At 43.5% G+C, this 18,476-nt stretch overlaps 1 protein-coding gene across 1 annotated transcript in view; it reads right to left on the bottom strand.

Moving 5' to 3' along the window:
* slc1a7a (solute carrier family 1 member 7a) overlaps positions 1–18,476 on the bottom strand; it is a 60,484-nt gene that overhangs the window by 8,478 nt on the left and 33,530 nt on the right. The window contains exons 3-7 of the mRNA XM_086203138.1: positions 11,478–11,693; positions 3,609–3,651; positions 2,845–3,076; positions 2,184–2,283; positions 1,387–1,620 (exon numbers count right to left, since the gene is read on the bottom strand). Coding sequence (XP_086059264.1) covers positions 1,387–1,620; positions 2,184–2,283; positions 2,845–3,076; positions 3,609–3,651; positions 11,478–11,693 — 825 coding nt within the window. The remainder of the gene's footprint in view (positions 1–1,386; positions 1,621–2,183; positions 2,284–2,844; positions 3,077–3,608; positions 3,652–11,477; positions 11,694–18,476) is intronic.

Genomic DNA, 18,476 nt, shown 5'->3' with positions numbered 1-18,476 from the left:
TGTAATCCTATTAGACATAATGTCATAATCAGCACATGAATCCTTAAGTCAGACGAAAAAAAAAAGTATTTTGCGAGGTCACATGATCTTTATAAGCAATTTAAGAAGTTTTTAACTAAATTTCTTCAAGTTGTCCCTAAGCTCATATGTTAATGAAAATGGAAGGAGGTCATAGTAACCATAACCTTTGACCTTGCAGTGGAGAGGCATACAAAATGTTTATCAGCAGAAAGGGGATGTGTCCAGAAGTGCTATCTTACTGCTTCTGAATGAAGAATAAAACTGGCTATCAGCACCAACGCTGTTCACCAATGAAATGCTTCGAGGTGCAGTAAAAGTATGTATAGAAGACAAATTTAGGAAAATGTAAAGACATCTTGAAGTACAACAGTTTCACTGTGACTAAAAAAAACCCAATGTTTTTTCTTCTATACATACGTTGACTACTCCTTGAAGCATTTCATTGGTTTTGATGAAACAGTGCTCTTGAGGTTGGAGACAGCCCTACAACATCAAGAGCACTTGGTTGACACGTCACTGCAACATTACATGGACAGTGCCTTTGGAGTGGAAGACTGGGGTGGTGGTCCCCATCTCTAAGAAAGGGGACCAGAGGGTGTGTTCCAACTATCGGGGGATCACACTTCTCAGCCTCTCCGGAAAGGTCTACGCCAGGGTACTGGAGAGGAGGGTCAATGTGATAGTCGAACCTCAGATCCTGCCTCAAGTGGAGGAGGTTAACTGAGGGCAGGATGCAGTGGGTAATTGACAGGTGGATTCGGGCGGCATCCACAGTGATGCAGGCGCTAAACTTGTCCATTGTGGTAAAAGGGAGTTAAGCCAAAAGGCAAAGCTCTCAATTTACCGGTCAATCTATGTTCCAACCCTCACCTATGGTCATGAGCTTTTCAAATACTAGCGGCCGAAATGTGTTTCTTCTGCAGGGTGTTCTGGGCTCTCCCTTAAGACTGGTTTATGCTTTTTACGGCGTAGGGGTCTGGGTCGTGTTGACGACCCAGACCCCTACGTATACTATAATATCTCTTGGCTGGCCTGGGAACACCTTGGGACTCCCCGGGAGAGCTGGTGGAAGTGGCTGGGGAGAGGGCAGTTTGGGTTTCCTTGCTGAGCCTGCTGCCTCCGCAACCCAGACCCGGATAAGTAAAGGACAACAAAGACGAAGACGGAGACGGAGACGAAGAGATATCAGAAACTGATCTCGTTGACACAGATTAAAAAATATTGAATAACCTTTATAAGGGTCAAAAAAGAACATGTCTTTTAGAAGGAAATTAAAAAAGCAAACTATTATATAAGTGTGTATACTCCTTTCAGAAGTCAGACAAATCAATTCAGTTTCCAGCTTTGCAATTCTTCCAATTTTACCTGGAAGATGTGGCCAAGGAGATGAGCAGGGCCTGTAGAATGCCACGGATGTAAACAATTGGACTCTTCTTGGTGATAAAGAAGTACATGGCTGGGAGGATGAAAAGCCCATGCAGTACTAAGCCCATTACTACTGTGATGGCATAAAAGCCCAGCTTTTTCCCCATGGCTGAAGGGTCATCCATCTCCAGGATCTTACCGGCAACCAGGAACACAATGCCAAAGGGAAAGTACCTGGGAGGGAAGGAAGGACAAAGATTCCCAACTGTATTTAGTCACATACAGCTACAGTTTCTTTTTTCAAAATATTATTTCCATTCATGATATGTTAACATTCATGGTGCACCTACTACAGCTGCACATATTGCCCATGTGTGCACATTATGTTTGTACATAATGGGCAGAGTAAGAACTATGTGACCAGCAAGTAAATGCAAGGAAGGAAGCTCTGCGCGGCTTTGAGCGAAATGCTTTGATCTAAATGTCAAAGAGAACCATTCATAATGTCACTTAAAAACTCCAAAGAAAATCTCATGCTGCCTCTAGAGGAGACATAAGGGAATCTTAGGGGGCATCAGTATTCATCTTACAGGGAGTTAAAAAATATGAACTGATATGATCTTCCATTGCATTGAAATACATTTGAAATATTTGAGACTGGATCATAGTGAGGAGCCTGCGATTTTATTGGACTAGCTAAAAATTATGATTTCAATCAGAAACTGCTCATTCATGTTTGAGATTCTGGAGGTTTTGTTGGCACTTTATAATCCTTTTTTTTTTTTTTTTTTTTTTACCAAATGACGATGGCCACAATCTTCAAAACGGCCTCATTCAAACTCTGGCAGAAGTTGACAAGAGCACTTCCATTTGGTCCCATTCTCCCCAACATGATTCCTGGATTGAAGAAAAAACACATATGTTACATGAATTGACAAATGTATGTCCTACATCTATAAGAATGCAGTCAAGGGTAAGTAAGGGTATGAAAGTAAGACATGCTCTCTGTGAGACATTATTTTCAAAGTCATGAAAACCAAGCTCTGAGTGTGCCATGATTTAATTAGCAAGATTTCACTTCTACACATCAGGGTTTTGTTGTTGTTGTTGTTGTTGTTGTTTTTTTGCCTTTACAAGCATTCACAAATCGATGTTTTTAACTCAAAAAGATGCACTTATGCTTGTTGAGCATTTGTAAATGGACATTTTATACAGTTTTTTTCTTTCGCTTTCAGTTGTTATCAGCTTCAAGCTAAATATAGATACTGGGTCTGTAAGCGTTTTTGTTTTTGAGTCACCAAGAAGTGATACAGAAGGGCAAAATATCTTTATGAACTCAAGTAACCTATTTTGAGTACTTCAAAGGTGAAATACTCTTTTGGGATGAAGTATTTCTTTAAAAGATGTGCATTATACTATACATGATGTAAGCATGCCAGAACCATGTTAACCACCTACCCATGGTAGCTGAGAAAATAACAATCCCCAGCACATTCATGCCTTCACTGGTGCCAGGTGATGTTTTCATGATAACATCAGGTGGTGGTGTGAGATCCAAGGAAAAGTTCTGGACGTCAGTGCCGTTGTCATCCTGGATGCCATAGATGTAGACCCTACGTGTAGTGGTCTCATCTAGGAGCTGGGCCACTGTCGGTTTAGGGATCAATTCTGGGAATCTCTGAGTTCGATACTGGACACCAAAAAAGGAGAAAAGGCTCTATGTACTCATGATGATTATGATCAGAGGACTATATAAATGCACACATTACATGTTTACACCTTCAGAAGCTTTGGATGGAGCCAGGCTTTCATTTCCCCTCAACGTCAGTTTTTCTTATGTGAAGCTAAGCTGACTGATTGCTTAAAAAAGCTATTGCTCAAAGGTCAAATCCAAAATACTTGTGTCGTGGTCAGATTGATATGGCACACTTTCCTTTTCTTTTAACACTGTAATTGTGTGTTTTGTGTCTGAGTCTCCTCTGTTGCCCTGTCTTTCTTTCTGTCTTTCTACTAATGTCTTGTTCATGGTCGGCTCAACATTCCTGCCTGTTGAAGAAAGGCTTTTGTCTTTGCTGTCACAAGATGTGCTTGCTCATGAGAAACTGTTAGGAGAAAATAAATTGAAAAGAATAGACCCAGTCTGTACTTGAGTTGACTATGATTTTACCCCTTGTTTCTCCTGTAATTTTAAGTATTGTATAATTGCCCTCATCCCAGCTTACCTGTTGAAATGTAGCTTGAACCAGGTTGGCTGGAAACATGTTGCTGAGGATGTGAATTTTGGAGAACAGATTAATAACATTAAAGAGAAGGCAGTTATGAAAGTAATTTCCTGTTGAATAATTCTCCTCTCTCTTCCCCGTCCTGATAAATTATCAGAATATCTGGATCTCCAACAGAATGTAAAGGGTTCCCTTTGGCAAAATCTGTAATGGAGCAAAATATGTATTTACAAACTAAATAGGTTGTAGTGTTAACAGAAATAAGCAGGGCAACATCACAATGAATCGTAGACCTTTTAAATCCAAACCAATCCTTGCAGAGAAAGACATTTGTATTTGTTGTAATTTTAAATGGTCTTTAAAACTGAAACATTTATGAAACCACACAACAGATAAAGAAAACACTGAAACAAAGACCCTCTCCATGTAATATTGATTTAGCAAAGTAATTCTGCTTTTATTTTTACTATCGATTCAATATATGGAAGTCAGTGAGAGAAGTACTAGCTCAGTAGTGTTTGATGAAAAGTGTTAACGTCAGTATGTCATTGTTTCTACACAGAGGGTCACTCAGACAGAAGGTTATACATTTCAAAAACTGCCCTAAAAAGTCCACTCATATCTCTGCTGTGCACATTGAGTGCTCTGCCCACCAAATGCTGCAGCAGTAGCAGAAGCAGAGGGGTCTTAAGCGCTCAACATCAGAGTGGCAGGGAGCAATGAAACCTGTGGATGGAACATTTAATGTGGCAGCAGGTATAGAAGAAGGGGGATACCTGCAATATCACTCATGGATAGAGGTGATATGAAAGACTGAACAAATGATTTGATTCTTCTTGAAGGATGGCATATGTCAGCGACCTATAACATTTGGTGTACCCCAACCTACCACAAAAGTCCCATGGAATGAAAAAGTATTTTTACATTTTATTCTGTGGTTAAGTATGCATGCTCTGCATTCAGGTCCAACAGGCTAATATAAATGACAGTCAGTATTTGTGATAAATTCCCTTCCTGGCTCCACAATTTTATCAGAAACATAAAGCATTGTAATAAACTGATGATAAGGTGAGAGTGAACAGGATTTTGATATCAATGGGTGGATGAATATTTATACACGAATATTAATATTGTTTACTTTAACTTGCTTTTGCTCAGCTCAATTAATGAAACGGAAACACGCTCAAAGACTGAGTGTTTGAGTGGTTTTGTCACATCGCAGAGGAAACGGATGCAAATAATGTGATACTTGAAGCTTCATTTAATGCATGAAAAGAGAACATTTTTGAACTACTACGCCTGCAGTTGGAAAGCTGTGGGTCAAGTCAACTTATAGAAGAACACTTGTGAAAGGACATTTAAACTGTTCATAACAGCACAGAGACATATTTATGCTTTTTCTCTTCCCAGCTCTTCTGGTTTGCAGGACTGTTATGCTTATCTGCCTGACAACACACATAGATGGATGGATGAGAGCTCTTTATTATTGAGTCACTGGTTACTAGACAGTATGCTATGTGTGATGATCCTAGGAGACAATAATAATAAGAGAAGTGATGGGCAGGGGTAGCAATACTTGTTGCCCTTGGTGTCAGTACCTGCACATTTGAGTTCAACCCCCCTCCCCCCCCCCCCTTTGTTGATTCCCTAGAGGGAGTACTTGAGAGTGCCCCCTCTGGGGATTCCTTTGTTCTGCTGGGGGACTTCAATGCTCACATTGGTGACAACAGTGAGACTTGGAGTGGCCTGATTGGGAGGAATGGCCAATGTCCACATGTTCACTTGGCACCAGGACACCCTGGGCTGCACTTCGATTATTGACTTTGTGGTTTTGTTGTTGAACTTGCTGTCATATGTCTTGGACACTTGAGTGAAGAGAGGGGGTGGAGCTGTCAACCAATCACCACCACCACCACCACCCCCCAATGGTGGGGGAGGATGCCAGCCAGACCTGGCAGGTGCAAATGTATTGTGAGGGTCTGCTGAGAATTACTGGCAGAGTCTCCTGTCAGACGGAATTTCAACTCCCACCTCTGGTAGAGTTCGACCATGTTCTGAGGGAGGCGGCGGACATTGGGTCTGAGTGTGCTGTGTTTGATGTCTCCATTGTTGAGGCGGCCGATCGGAGCTGTGGCCGTGAAGTGGTTGATGCCTGCCATGGCGGTAATGCCTCGGACATGGGAAGAGGAAGCAGTGCCTGGGGACTCTATGATGGGCTCTCCTATCTCTGGGGCTGAGGTTGGTGAGGTGGTCAAAAAGGTCCTTGATGGCAGGGCCCCAGGGGTGGCTGAGATCAGTCCCTGGAAACTGGGGCTGTCTTGGTTGACACGACTCTGCAGCGTTGCGTGGACATTGGTGGCAGTGCTTCTGGGTTGGCAGACCGGGGTGGTGCTTCCCTTTTTAAGAAGGGGGACTGGAGGGTGTGTTCCAACTATTGTGGGATCAAACTCCTCAGCCTTCCTGGTAAAGTCTATTTGGGGTTCTGAAGAGGAGGATGTATCAGATAGTCAAATCTCGGAGCCAGGAGGAGCAGTGGTTTTCATCCTGTGGACCAGCTCTACACTCTCGGCAGGGTCCTTGAAGGTGCATGGGAGTTTGCTGAGCCAGTCAATGTGTGTTTTGAAGTCTTGGAGAAGGCACTCGACCATGTCCCTCAGTAGATCCTGTGGGGGATGTTCCAGGAGTATGCGGTATTGGACTGCCTGATACGGGCTGTTCGCTCCCTGTATGCCCAGTGCCAGAGCTTGGTCCGCATTGCCAGCAGTAAGTCCGACTCGTTTCAAGTGAAGGTTGGACTCCACCAGGGTGGCCCTTTGTCACTGAATCCTTTGATAATTTTTATGGACAGAATCTCTAGGCACAGCTAGGGTGTTGAGGGGATCCAGATTGGAGGTTGCAGGTTTGGGTCTTTGCTTTTCGCGCACCATATGGTCCTGCTGGCTTCATTAGGCCGTGACCTTCAGTTCTTGCTGGAATGGTTTTGCAGTCCAGTTGAGTGTGAAGCGGCTTGGATGAGAATCAGAATCTCAAGTCTGATCCATGGTTCTTGTCTGGAAAAGGGTGAAGTACCATCTACAGGTCGGTGATGAGACCCTGCCCCAGGTTTTCAAATACCTTTCACAAGTGAGGCAAAGATGGATCGTGAGATTGACAGGCAGATTAGTGCAGCGTCTACAGTGATGCGGAGGATCAGGATGGACCTGAGTTGAAAGGCAAAGCTTTCAATTAACTGGTCGATCTACGTTCTTACCCTCACCTATGGTCATGAGCTCTGGGTATTGACTGAAAGGACGAGATCATGGGTACAAGCAGCCAAAATGAGTTTCCTCCAGTGGGTGGCTGGGCTCTTCCTTAAGAGATAGGGTGAGAGGATCCACCAGCTGGGAGGAGCTCGGAGTCGAGCCACTGCTCCTTCACATCAAGAGGAGTCAGATGAGGTGGCTTGCGCATCTGGTCAGGTGCCTCCAAGACATCTCCCTGGGGAGGTGTTCAGGGCACATCCAAACAGAGGGAGGCGACAGGAAAGACCCTGGACACGTTTGAGAAACTATGTCTCCCAGCTGGCCTTGGGACACCTCTGGATCAACAGCTGGACAAAGTAGCCAAGGAAGTCTGGATCTCTCTGCTGCCCCAGCAGAAGAAAATGGATGGATGGATGAACGGTATAGAAAATGGATGGATGGAGAATAACAATATGCTGACTACAACACACTGTAGTTGTAATGAATTTGACCATTTCAGCAGCCTAGGCAGCACTGGAGACAGATCAAAGCAGGCTAATGAACCACTTTGACCCGGAGCCCCTAATTAATCCAAGTATACAAATATTCATACATACTACACTCATTACACATACTTATCACACACACAAACACACACAGACAGACAGACGGTCCAGCCCATTTGTGAGTGTACCAATATAGTGCATGATAAATGAAGGCTTTAAAGAAGCTTTAGGAGATAAATCCCAAGCCCAGCTGCACTTTGGAAACACATACACATACATACACTGAGATCCCGTGAATGTCAGAGCTTCACCGCTGTCACATGATCAGTTGGATTTATGGGCTTTGCCAGTCTACTAATTCCTTTTGTCCATTCATTGAAAAACAGTTGATATCTAGTGTGATTTGTTTTTCATTGAAACAATGTCAGATAGAGCAGATTCCAACTTTTAAACATAAAACACTCGATTGAGTTAACTTGTATTATTCAAAATATGCTTTCAAGTTGAATCCCATGCTTTACTATTGCAGTGGGGAAGTTAATGCCCTGTAGATCTTTGCCTCTAAGGCTTTAAGCCCACTGACTGATTGTCACACTGACACAGTGGCTTTCATGTTTGTCAGCTGCAGGGGTGACCCAGGTTAACCTCAAACACACACTTGGGCCTCTAGCAGCTCTAATTAGCTTAGCACACCAACCCACAGGCATATTAGACTCAAGGATTTACCTTCTGACCTCCAGCATCTCCCTCACATGAGACAGCATGCAGCTGAAGACTTATCAAAATGACTCTAAATGACAATAGTGATAATTTGTCTCAGTTCAGTTCACTTTAATGTCTCTAAAGGGGTAACTTATTCTTCACAATCATTTATGGTTTTGAACAAAGATTTGTATGGGCCTAAAAATGTGCTACTATAAACTGAATATGAATGATTTTCATTTGAATTTGAACTAGGCAGCTGAAATCATTGCATTAAAAAAAACTTAAATCAAAAACTGGATTTGAATAACACAATTCGAAATTTATTATTTGTAACTGAATTGCAATAAACTTGAAAGTGAATGTAATAGTCCATCAATCCATTGATTTTCTTCTGCTTATCCTGTTTAGGGTCGTGAGGGGGGGGGGGGGTGGCTGGAGCCTATCTCAGCGGCTTTTGGGCGAGAGGCGGGGTTCACCCTGGACAGGTCGCCAGTCCATTGCAGGGCCAACACATAGAGACAGACAACCATTCACACTCTCAGTCACACCTACAGTCAATTTAGAGTATCCAATTAGCCTCGTCCCCATTTGCATGTCTTTGGACTGTGGAAGCCGGAGTACCTGAAGAGAACCCACGCAGGCACAGGGAGAACATGGAGACTCCACACAGAAAGATCCTGTGCCCGAGCCGGGACTTGAACCCGGAACCTTCTTGTTGTGAGGCGACAGTACTAACCACTGCACCACCATGCCACCCAAATTTAATAACATGAAACTGAATTTATTTGCTCTGAAATTGCTTTATATTCTTCTTGAACATTTTGTTCTCTGTCTAATTACACATTGTGTACTCAAAAATCCAATTCAGTTCTCACAATTTAATTTCAGTTCTTACAATTCAGTTTCATTTCACTGAGACAGTGTTCCTGTCTATGCGGACAAGGAATTGAGCAAAGATTCACAGAACTCCTATTTATGTCTGTGATGGTTCCTTTATGGTCTGTGGGCTGGATAGATATCCTTGTGAGTTGAGTGCCAGAATGCATCTTTCAGGATATCCAAGGAACAGGGGCTAGACTCCCAGGTTTGTAATAATGGAATGCAAATAAAAAAGGAATGATGCAAATAAAAAAAAAAAAGCTACAACATAAGTGAGCAATCCAAGTCTATAATTAGTCTGGACTACTTATGACTATGATTTTCAACAGGTGGAAGGAAGACGGATAAGATCCTTACTTTTATAAACACAGGTTTGTCTTTCCATCCACACTGATGAGGAAACAAGAAGAATAAAACTGTCTCAAAAAAGCATAAAATATGGCAACTGGACTAACCTCGTGTGAGTAGAAGACGTTTCGCCTCTCATCCAAGAGGCTTCTTCAGTTCTGGATTCTCTTGGATGAGAGGCGAAACGTCTTCTACTCACACGAGGTTAGTCCAGTTGCCATATTTTATGCTTTTTTGAGATTTACCATGACCTGGATGACTGAGAATATCCACAGATATAATAAAAATGTCATTTATGATAAAAACAATTTTAATGGATACCCCTGAGTGTCTTTCACTTTCATGAAAGTCATATGTTTCTGTGTCTTCATACCTACTCCTCTGTTTAGTTCTTTCAAACAATAGAGTAGTGACCCAGTTGCTCAGGGGTCTCCCATGATGCACTGAGCGCCTCTCTTCTCCTCTGCTTTGACCTGTACTCATAGTCACCCCATACATGCTTGTGATTGTACTAACAATAACATTAGCATTGTGTTTGTATTTTAATGTGTTGTAATGGGGGCGGCACGGTGGTGCAGTGGTTAGCACTGCTGCCTCACAGCAAGAAGGTCTGGGTTTGAGTCCCGGCTTGAGTCAGTGGTCTTTCTGTGTAGAGTCTCCATGTTCTCTCTGTGCCTTCATGGGTTCTCTCCTGGTACTCCAGCGTCCTCCCACAGTCCAAAGACATACAAGTGGGGATTAAGCGAATTGGATACTCTATTTTGACTATAGATATGGCTGTGAGCGTGAATGGTTGTCTTTCTATACGTGTTGGCCCTGCAATGAACTGGCGACCCATCCAGGGTGTACTTGGCCTCTCACCCAAAAGCTGCTGGGATACTACCCCGTGACTCTTAACAGGTTAAGTGGTAGAAAATAGATGGATGGATGTATTGTAATGCCACATGCCCTTCAATGTTCATATTATGCTGAAGTTAATTGCTTACGGAACCATCAATTCATCCATTCTCTACCGCTTATCCTGTTAGGGGGGGGGGGGGGGGTGGTGGTGGCGGCTGGAGCCTATTCCAGCTGCCTTTGGGTAAGAGGCAGGGTACACACTGGACAGGTCACCAGTCCATTGCAGGGCCAACACAGACAGATAGACAACCATTTGCTCTCACAGCCAAACCTACGGTCACTTTAGAGTATGCAATTATCCTAGTTCCTTCTTGCATGTCTTTGGACTGTTGGAGGAGGCTAGAGTATCCAGAGAACCCACACAAGCACAGAGAGAACATGTATACTCCACACAGAAAGACCCCAAGCTTGCGCCAGGGCTGGAGCCTATAACATTCCAGCTGTGAGGTGACACTGCTAACCATTGCACCACCGTGCTGCCCTGCTTCAGGAACTGGTAGATGTTATTATTGGTAGCTAGTTTACTCTTATTGCTTCTGTTATTGTTATTATCTGCTCTGTGTCCCTGTTTTTCTCTCAGCTCGTTTACATCTCCTTCTGTCTGTCATCCCCCCCCTCTCTCTCTTTGTCTCAATCTCTCTTTCCTTAAGGAATTTCATCTGGTATCTGTCTTCTTTAACTTTCTTGGTCATATCCTTGTGATTCGGGTGTCAGGATAAAAGCTGATCTGACCCCAGGCCTTGACATGAGGCTGGGGGTGAACCTGGGGCATCTTCTGGCAAGTTCTTTTATAATCGTAAATTCGTTGTTAGAATACTTACTGAGAGTAAAGCTGACACTAATGACGCCAGCATTATCCTGATGCATAGCTGTGCTTAGACTACATGAAGGTCACATTGTTCCGGATGTTCCAACTAGGTGTTACTAGTAGTGTCCGACGTTACTCGTATGACTGTTTACGAGGTGTGGAACTCAGATTCTCTGGGGGAACTGACTCAACCTCATCTCACAGAAAACCTTGTACTGTATATCTGTTAAGGACGTCCTTTAAAGTGTCCAGGGAAGCCATCTCTGAGTCACCAACCTGTTTCTTGTGTGTGATAAATTCCTTCATCACACAAAATCCCTCTGCAGTCTCTATCCCTTTCCCTTATCCGTCTTTATCTATGACCCTGTTTTCCTGCCCCCCCCCCCAACCAGTCAAAGCATGCACTTCATATTGGTCAATGTTTTGTGTTCTCTCTGCAAATGGTTATATTTTCCTCTGACCTGCCCAACTCTGAGCTTGGAATGGGAGAAACATGACTCACCGAATGAGATCCAAGAGAGCATCTGCAGAGCTGGTTATTGGCTTTTTGCTGTCCTCAGAATCCTCCTTTTGGGCAGCTCCTCCTGGATGGATGATGTACACCATAACAATGCCCACGACCACAGCCACAAAGGTGGTCCAGAGGTAGTAAGAGATGGTCATGATGCCCAGGCGGCTAGAGCATTTGGCATCCAGGGCAGCAAGACCTGACATCAAGCTGAAGCATGGACAGGCAGTTGGGGACATAACAGATAAACAAGGACAGAGAGATTCATGTTAGAAATTGAGGGTTCAGCATCTTCACATTTCCTAGGACAGTGCTCCTCTGGAAAAAAAAAGACTTAAGATGTTATGTGTGGAATCTGCTGGTGCCACTCTCCCAGTTTGGTGTTCACAGCATTTGCTGTTCGCAGATGTCAGAACACTGGGCTAGAGGTTGTTTCTCTTGTTAGCCTAGATGTTGGGTTTCAAGGCATCCATGTGTCCCACAGCCTCTGCATGTAGCCCCTCTTACTGGGGTTTCTTGTGTAGTAGCAGGACAACAAATCCAGATGTTCTTCTGTAATCCATGTCTTGTTCTAGCAGCCAATTTCTTATTAGGTTGTCATGGTTTCCTAGCACGGGGTTGGCATGGTAGAGTGGCTGTCTAGCAACTGAAGGGTCGCTGGCTTGATCCTCACTTCCCCTGGTGACCGTGACAAAGTATCCCTGAGCAAGATACTGAGCCCCTAATTGCTCCTGATGGCCCTGTGACGGACTAGTGACCCGTCCAGGGTGTACTTTGCCTCTCGCCCAATGTCAGCTGGGATAGGCTCCAGCACCCCTGCGACCCTTTTCGAAAAAGTAGTACAGAAAATGGATGGATAGATAGCTTTCTGGCATCTGGCCCTGGGCAACCTCCCTATTCTGCTCTGTGTGTAAATTTGGGACCTGAGACCCACAGAGACCATGTCCTGCTAATTAGCACAACTGACAATAGTGGGTGGGTTGGTGAGCATACCTCTGTCAAATGTGATCAAATGAATAAGGATCTTGGTTTATTGACAATTAATCATTCTCAACCTCTTTTATAAAGTCTGCCATAGTTGCTAACAAGGGTTTTGTTCCGCTGATTGATGTTACAATAAAGCATTTCATGGGGCTACCATATGATATAAACAACTGACATAATGTAACAAAAGGGCATTTTATAACCATAATAAACCTATACAGCTTCAACAAATGTATGTTAGCTATAGGATGATTTTCTCCTAGACGTGGGACGCAAAAGCCTCTCTCATTCACTGGTTTTTGCAAGTCAACATATCAGAGATATTTGAACAGAGATACAAAGCCAAGTGGTAAGAGCAACAAAATAAAATACTGAAAATATCTGCTGGTGCTGGTGCAGAAGAAGATTTTTGGAGGCAAAAAAAACAGATGTTTATTCTAGTTTGTAAGAGTGGGACTGGGAATTCAAACAGATATCTAGCGTTTACACATGCTGCAATGGAGGGTTTTTGTTTGTATTGCAAGTTGGCAATTAAATGATTGATTCATTGTTTTCTTTAAATATGGATCAAGTCCCATTATTATTGGCGCTTAGATTAAGCTTTTACCCAGAGTGGATGTGGCTTTTCTGAAATTGTTTGCCACGATACATGATTTACATGATTAATTCCAAGCTTACCCATCCTACTATCTTAGCAGGTTCTGTTATGGCAGGACATGTGAGCAAAGATGATGAAAGGGTCATGAAAAAATGAAGAGGGAGACAAAAAAAATGAACAGGGGTGAGTAAATAGTTTGAATATATAGCACAGAGTACAAACATGGGATAGAATGATGTTATCTTAGCTACAGACAACAAGTTAGCAAAAGAGCAGCTTGACATCCACAATTTTTTTTCAAAGATTTGTACTAATCATAGTTGCTTTAGCTTTTTAGCTTTGGCTTTTCAACTCCAGAGGCCCAGGACCATCAGCTGGAAATTAGCTTTGGCTCATACTGACACATTTACAGTATTTTTTTGTTAAAGTGTGCTTTCCCTGCCAAATAAAGTCTAAATTAAACTAAACTAAACTTTTATTTTGAAATTAGTCATTCAAGGATCATCCAAGACTGATAACAATGGAATAAACTGTCTGATTTTTCTCTTAACAGTGTCACACTGAAGCATTGGTTACTCATGCCCATCCATGTTAAGTACTTCCATGATTGTCATCATATGCTAAAACACCTTACCAAACCATAGTTAGCATCACTGAAAAATTATCACATCACTTGAAGCTCATTATCTATTTTTGTTCTATAAGCAGGTGTCATTCAAATTCTCTTTTTCATTTTGATTTGCAGACCTGAGGAGGGCTTCAGGAAAATTGTTTCACATCCCTGGAGGTGTGATCCTCTCTGTATGTGCTATGATGATTCAGTCCAACTTGATCTCACGGAAAAACAGGAAATATTTTCAACTCTTTAACACCACGTTATGTGCTGGTGGCATGACATGTTAAAATAACATGCTGGCACCACTGGGACAGGGTCGATGAAAAGTTAAGTATCCTTTCATCTGAACATCAAGTATTATTTAGATAAAACAGAACCATAACTGTAACAAACTACATGGTGTGCATATTACAATCTTTCTATAGACTATGTTGATCTGATCATTGAATATAATCATCCACGGCCAAAAGTGCTCCACCTCTGCCTTCTTGTTTCTCAAACTGAATTATTTGCTATCACTAGAATTAGAAGGATGAAACAGTACACAGCCTGCACTCTCTGACTGCGGCAGATCCAGGCTTGTACTGTGCTGGACAGGGATTAGATTCACCAGCTGCAAACCAGATCATAAGTAAAGAGTCAAGCTGAGTTCAGCTGGCATCAAAACAAAACATCAATCTTCTGGAAAATGGCAGACAAACTGTTTCACCTGGGGTGTTGTTGTCAGCCAGATGTTTGCTGCAGGGTTATCATGATTTATTTTATTTTTCTATAAACTCAGAGGTTAACAGGTCACATATATATATATATATATATATGTTATATAATATCTTGGACAAGATATATATATATATATATATATATATATATATATATATATATATATATATATATATATATGCAAACATTTGTGGATTCTGTCTGTGATCATTTATATCTTTTAAAATTTAATTTAGATGGCTAAACATGCTTTAATATGTTCTGCATTTTATTTCTCTGAGTGGGATAATTTAAGGTTTGACCTTAAACAGAATGAGAATGAATGAATGTTTTTCATCTTGACTCATTATCATCAGCTGATTTGAAGAAAAAAACTGACAGTCTGACAGGAAATAAGGGTCAATAAGGTCCCAGGTCAATAAGGTCCACATCAGTTGCTAGGGAACCAGGACAATCTGATGAGAAATGCGATACAGGAGCAAGACACACATGAATGAGGGCAGAAAAAAAAACATTGGAAAGATGTTGGAATGCTGCTATACGAGGAATTCCAGAGAGAGGGGATACATTGGGCCTATGGATACTTTGACATTTGCAATGGGAAAGGCATGTGGGAAAGAGAAGCATCACACAATGCTGATGCACAACGGTTAGTGGATCTAAGACCTGACCACAGAAACCTCCCAGAACAAGAAACGGTAACCATCTCAATAGCAGACATCAAGACAGTGTCAAAGATGAAGAGCTGGATAGCACCAGGCCCCAATATGATCCAATATGATACAGGCTGAAGAAGCAAACTGCACTCCATGAATGCATTGCAGCACAGATTAACCAGCTGCTAAGGGATGGGACGCACCACGAGCAGCTAACACAAGGCAAGACAGTCCTGATCACTCAACTACCGACCAATAACCTGCCTGCTTGACAGAGCAGTTGCCCAAGACTGTAAGAGCAGACAGACCAATCTGTGCATTGCCTGAAATGATTACAAGAAAGCAAATGAATCAATCCCACACGGATACTAGAATACCTGGAAATGTACAACATCAACAGTAAACTGAGAACCTTCATCAGAAACTTGATGGGGATGTGAAAGACAACCCTAGTGGCCAACTCAAAGCCAAAAGGCCAAGTTAATATCAATTGTGGCATATACCAAAGAGATGCACTGTCACCGTTACTGTTCTGCATAGGCTTGAACCCCCTGAGTCAGATTACTTAATCCAGCATACACTCATGAAATATCTATCAACATCCATCCATCCATCCATTTTCTACTGCTTATCATGTTAAGGGTCGTGGAGGGGCTGGAGCTGCCTTTGGGCAAAAGGTGGACGGGTCGCCTGTCCATCGCAGGGTCGACACATATAGACAGAAAACCATTCACACTCACAGCCACACCTACAGTCAATTTTGAGAATCAAATTTGCCTACTCTTGCCTTTTGGGACATGGAATATTACCTCTCTGGCAAGGCGGAGGGAAGGCGCTGGAACTGGTGGAAGAGGTTGAGCATTACCAGCTAGATGTAGTTGGCCTCACCTTGACACATAGCTTGGGGTCTGGCACCCAAGTCCTTGAGAGGGGTTGGACTCTGTCCTTTGCTGGAGTAGCTCTGGGTGAGAGGTGGAGGGCCGGGGTGGGCTTTTTGATAGCCCCCAGACTCTCTGGCTGTATGTTGGGGTTTACCCTGGTGGATGAAAGGGTTGCTTCCCTGCACCTTCAGGTCGGGGAATGGGTCCTGACTGTTGTCTGCACTTATGCGGCAAACAGCAGTTCAGAATACCCACCATTTTTGGAGTCCTTGGGAAAGGTGCTGGTTGGTACCCCGACTGGGGACTCCATTGTCCTACTGGGCAACTTAAATACTCACGTGGGAAATGAGAGCATGACCTGGAGGGTCGTGATTGGGAGGAATGGCAGGCCCAACCTGAACTTGATTGGTGTGCAGTTATTGGACTTTGTACAAGTCGCAGTTTGTCCATAACTAACACCATGTTTGGACATAAGGATGCCCCATGGTGCATGTGGCACCAGGACATCCTAGGTTGTAGGTCTATGATCAATTTTATAGTCGTATCATCTGATCTGCAACTGCATGTTCTGGACACTCGGGTGAAGAGAGGAGCTGAGCTGTCAACTGATCACAATCTGGTGGTGAGTTGCATCAGGTGGCAGGGGAAGACGCCACGCAGACCTGGCAGGCCCAAATGAGTAGTGACGGTTTGCTGAGAACACCTGGCAGAAGAATCTGTCCGAATGATCTTCAACTCCCACCTTCAGCAGAGCTTTGACCACATCCCGGGGGAAGTGGGGGACATTGTGTCTGAATGGGCCATACTCCACTCTGCCATTGTCTTGGCGGCTGTTGTGAGCGGTCGCCAAGGCAAAAACACGGGCGAATACTTGGAGAGAACCCACGTAGACACATGGAGAACATGCAAACTCCAAACAGAAAGACCCTGTGCTTGAGGATCAAACCTGGAACCTTCTTGCTGTGAGGTGACAGTGTTGACCACTGCACCACCATGCCATGCACCATCAAAAGGGGTTGAGAATAAGAATAAGAATATTTCATTAATCTCAGAAAGGGGAAATTTAAATAGCTTCAGCAGCATTTACAGAGGGAAGAAGAAAGGCTAAAATAAATTAAAAGAAAGAAAATATTTATGAATAAAGAAACAGACCAAAAAATAAATATAAATATTTATATTGGACAATTTACAAAAAGTATTTACATGAAGAATGAAAAAAAAGGAATGTTATTGCACCCTTAATTGCACGTTGCTGAAAAACAGACACGTGAATGTTCACAGTGTGCGGTTGTACAGCCTGATGGCTGCAGGCAGGAATGACCTGCGGTATCACAGGTTGCAGCAGTCTTGAACTGAGGGAGCTGCTCAGGATCTCCACCGTGTGATGCAGGGGGTGGGAGGTGGTCATCTTGGCCAACATCCTTTCTTTCTGCCACCTCCTGTATGGAGTCCAGTAAACAGCCCAGGACAGAGCTGGCTCTCCTCACCAGTTTGTTATGTCTCTTCTTATCCCTGTCCATGACTCCACTCCCCCAGCACACAATGGCGTAGCACACTGCAGAGGCCACCACAGTATCATAGAAAGTCTGCAGTAGGGCCCTGCTAACCCTGAAGGACTTCAGTCTCCTCAGCAGGTGGAGGTGACTCTGGCCTTTCTTGTAGAGGGCATTGGTATCATCAGTCCAGTCCAGTTTCTTGATCATGTGAACACCCAGGTACTTGAATGAGTCCACTATCTCAATGTCCTTGACCTGGATTCACAGCTGTGTGTGGGGCAGGTTTTCCTGTGGAAATCAATCACAAGCTCCTTGATCTTGTTGCTGTTCAGCAACTGTTGGTTCTGGTCACACCAGTCCAGCCTGCAGACGGACGAGGTTGTGATCCAAGCGGCCAAGGGGGTGGAGGTGTATGCATCCTTAATGTTTACATACAATAACTCCAGAGTTTTATTGTCCCTTGTGTGCCAGCTCACATACTGGGGGAAGTCTGGGAGAGTGGAAGAGAGGGAGGCATCATTAAAATCCCCGGAAATGAGGGGTAGGGCATCTGGGCATCTGGTCTGCAGTGTTGACACCACGCAGTGAATGCGCTTGCATGAAGCAGCAACATTAGCTGACGGTGGGCTGTACACAGTTGTAACAATAACATGTGACTTGACTGTAAGCAGCTCAGTGTCTCAGTGTCTCAGCTCAGTGTCTCTACAGCTGAGCTGTTCTTTAACAGTGATGTGCCCAGGGTTGCACCACCTGTCGTTAAAAAACACACACAAACCTCTGCCTGTCTTCTAACTGCACTTCACCACTTTCCAGTCCGCATGCACGAGAGTGAGTCCGTCCAGGTTGAGAACAGAATCCAGTATGTCCTGGTTCAGCCATGTCTCCGTTAAGCACATGAGGCTACTCTCCCTGTACACCCGCAGCATCCATCTTTGCGCCGACAGGTCGTCCATCTGATTGGTGAGAGAGCGGATGATCCCCATCATAACAGCTGATACGCATGGTTTATACCGCCGTTTTCTCTCTTGGCGCTTGACTCACT

Source organism: Aulostomus chinensis, chromosome 5 (assembly GCF_037954235.1).
Source record: "Aulostomus chinensis isolate RoL2024-O1b breed Wild chromosome 5, RoL_Achi_v1.0, whole genome shotgun sequence".
Taxonomy (NCBI): Eukaryota; Metazoa; Chordata; class Actinopteri; order Syngnathiformes; family Aulostomidae; genus Aulostomus; species Aulostomus chinensis.
Note: the sequence above shows the minus strand (reverse complement) of the source record. Positions and strands in the feature narration are given on the sequence as shown.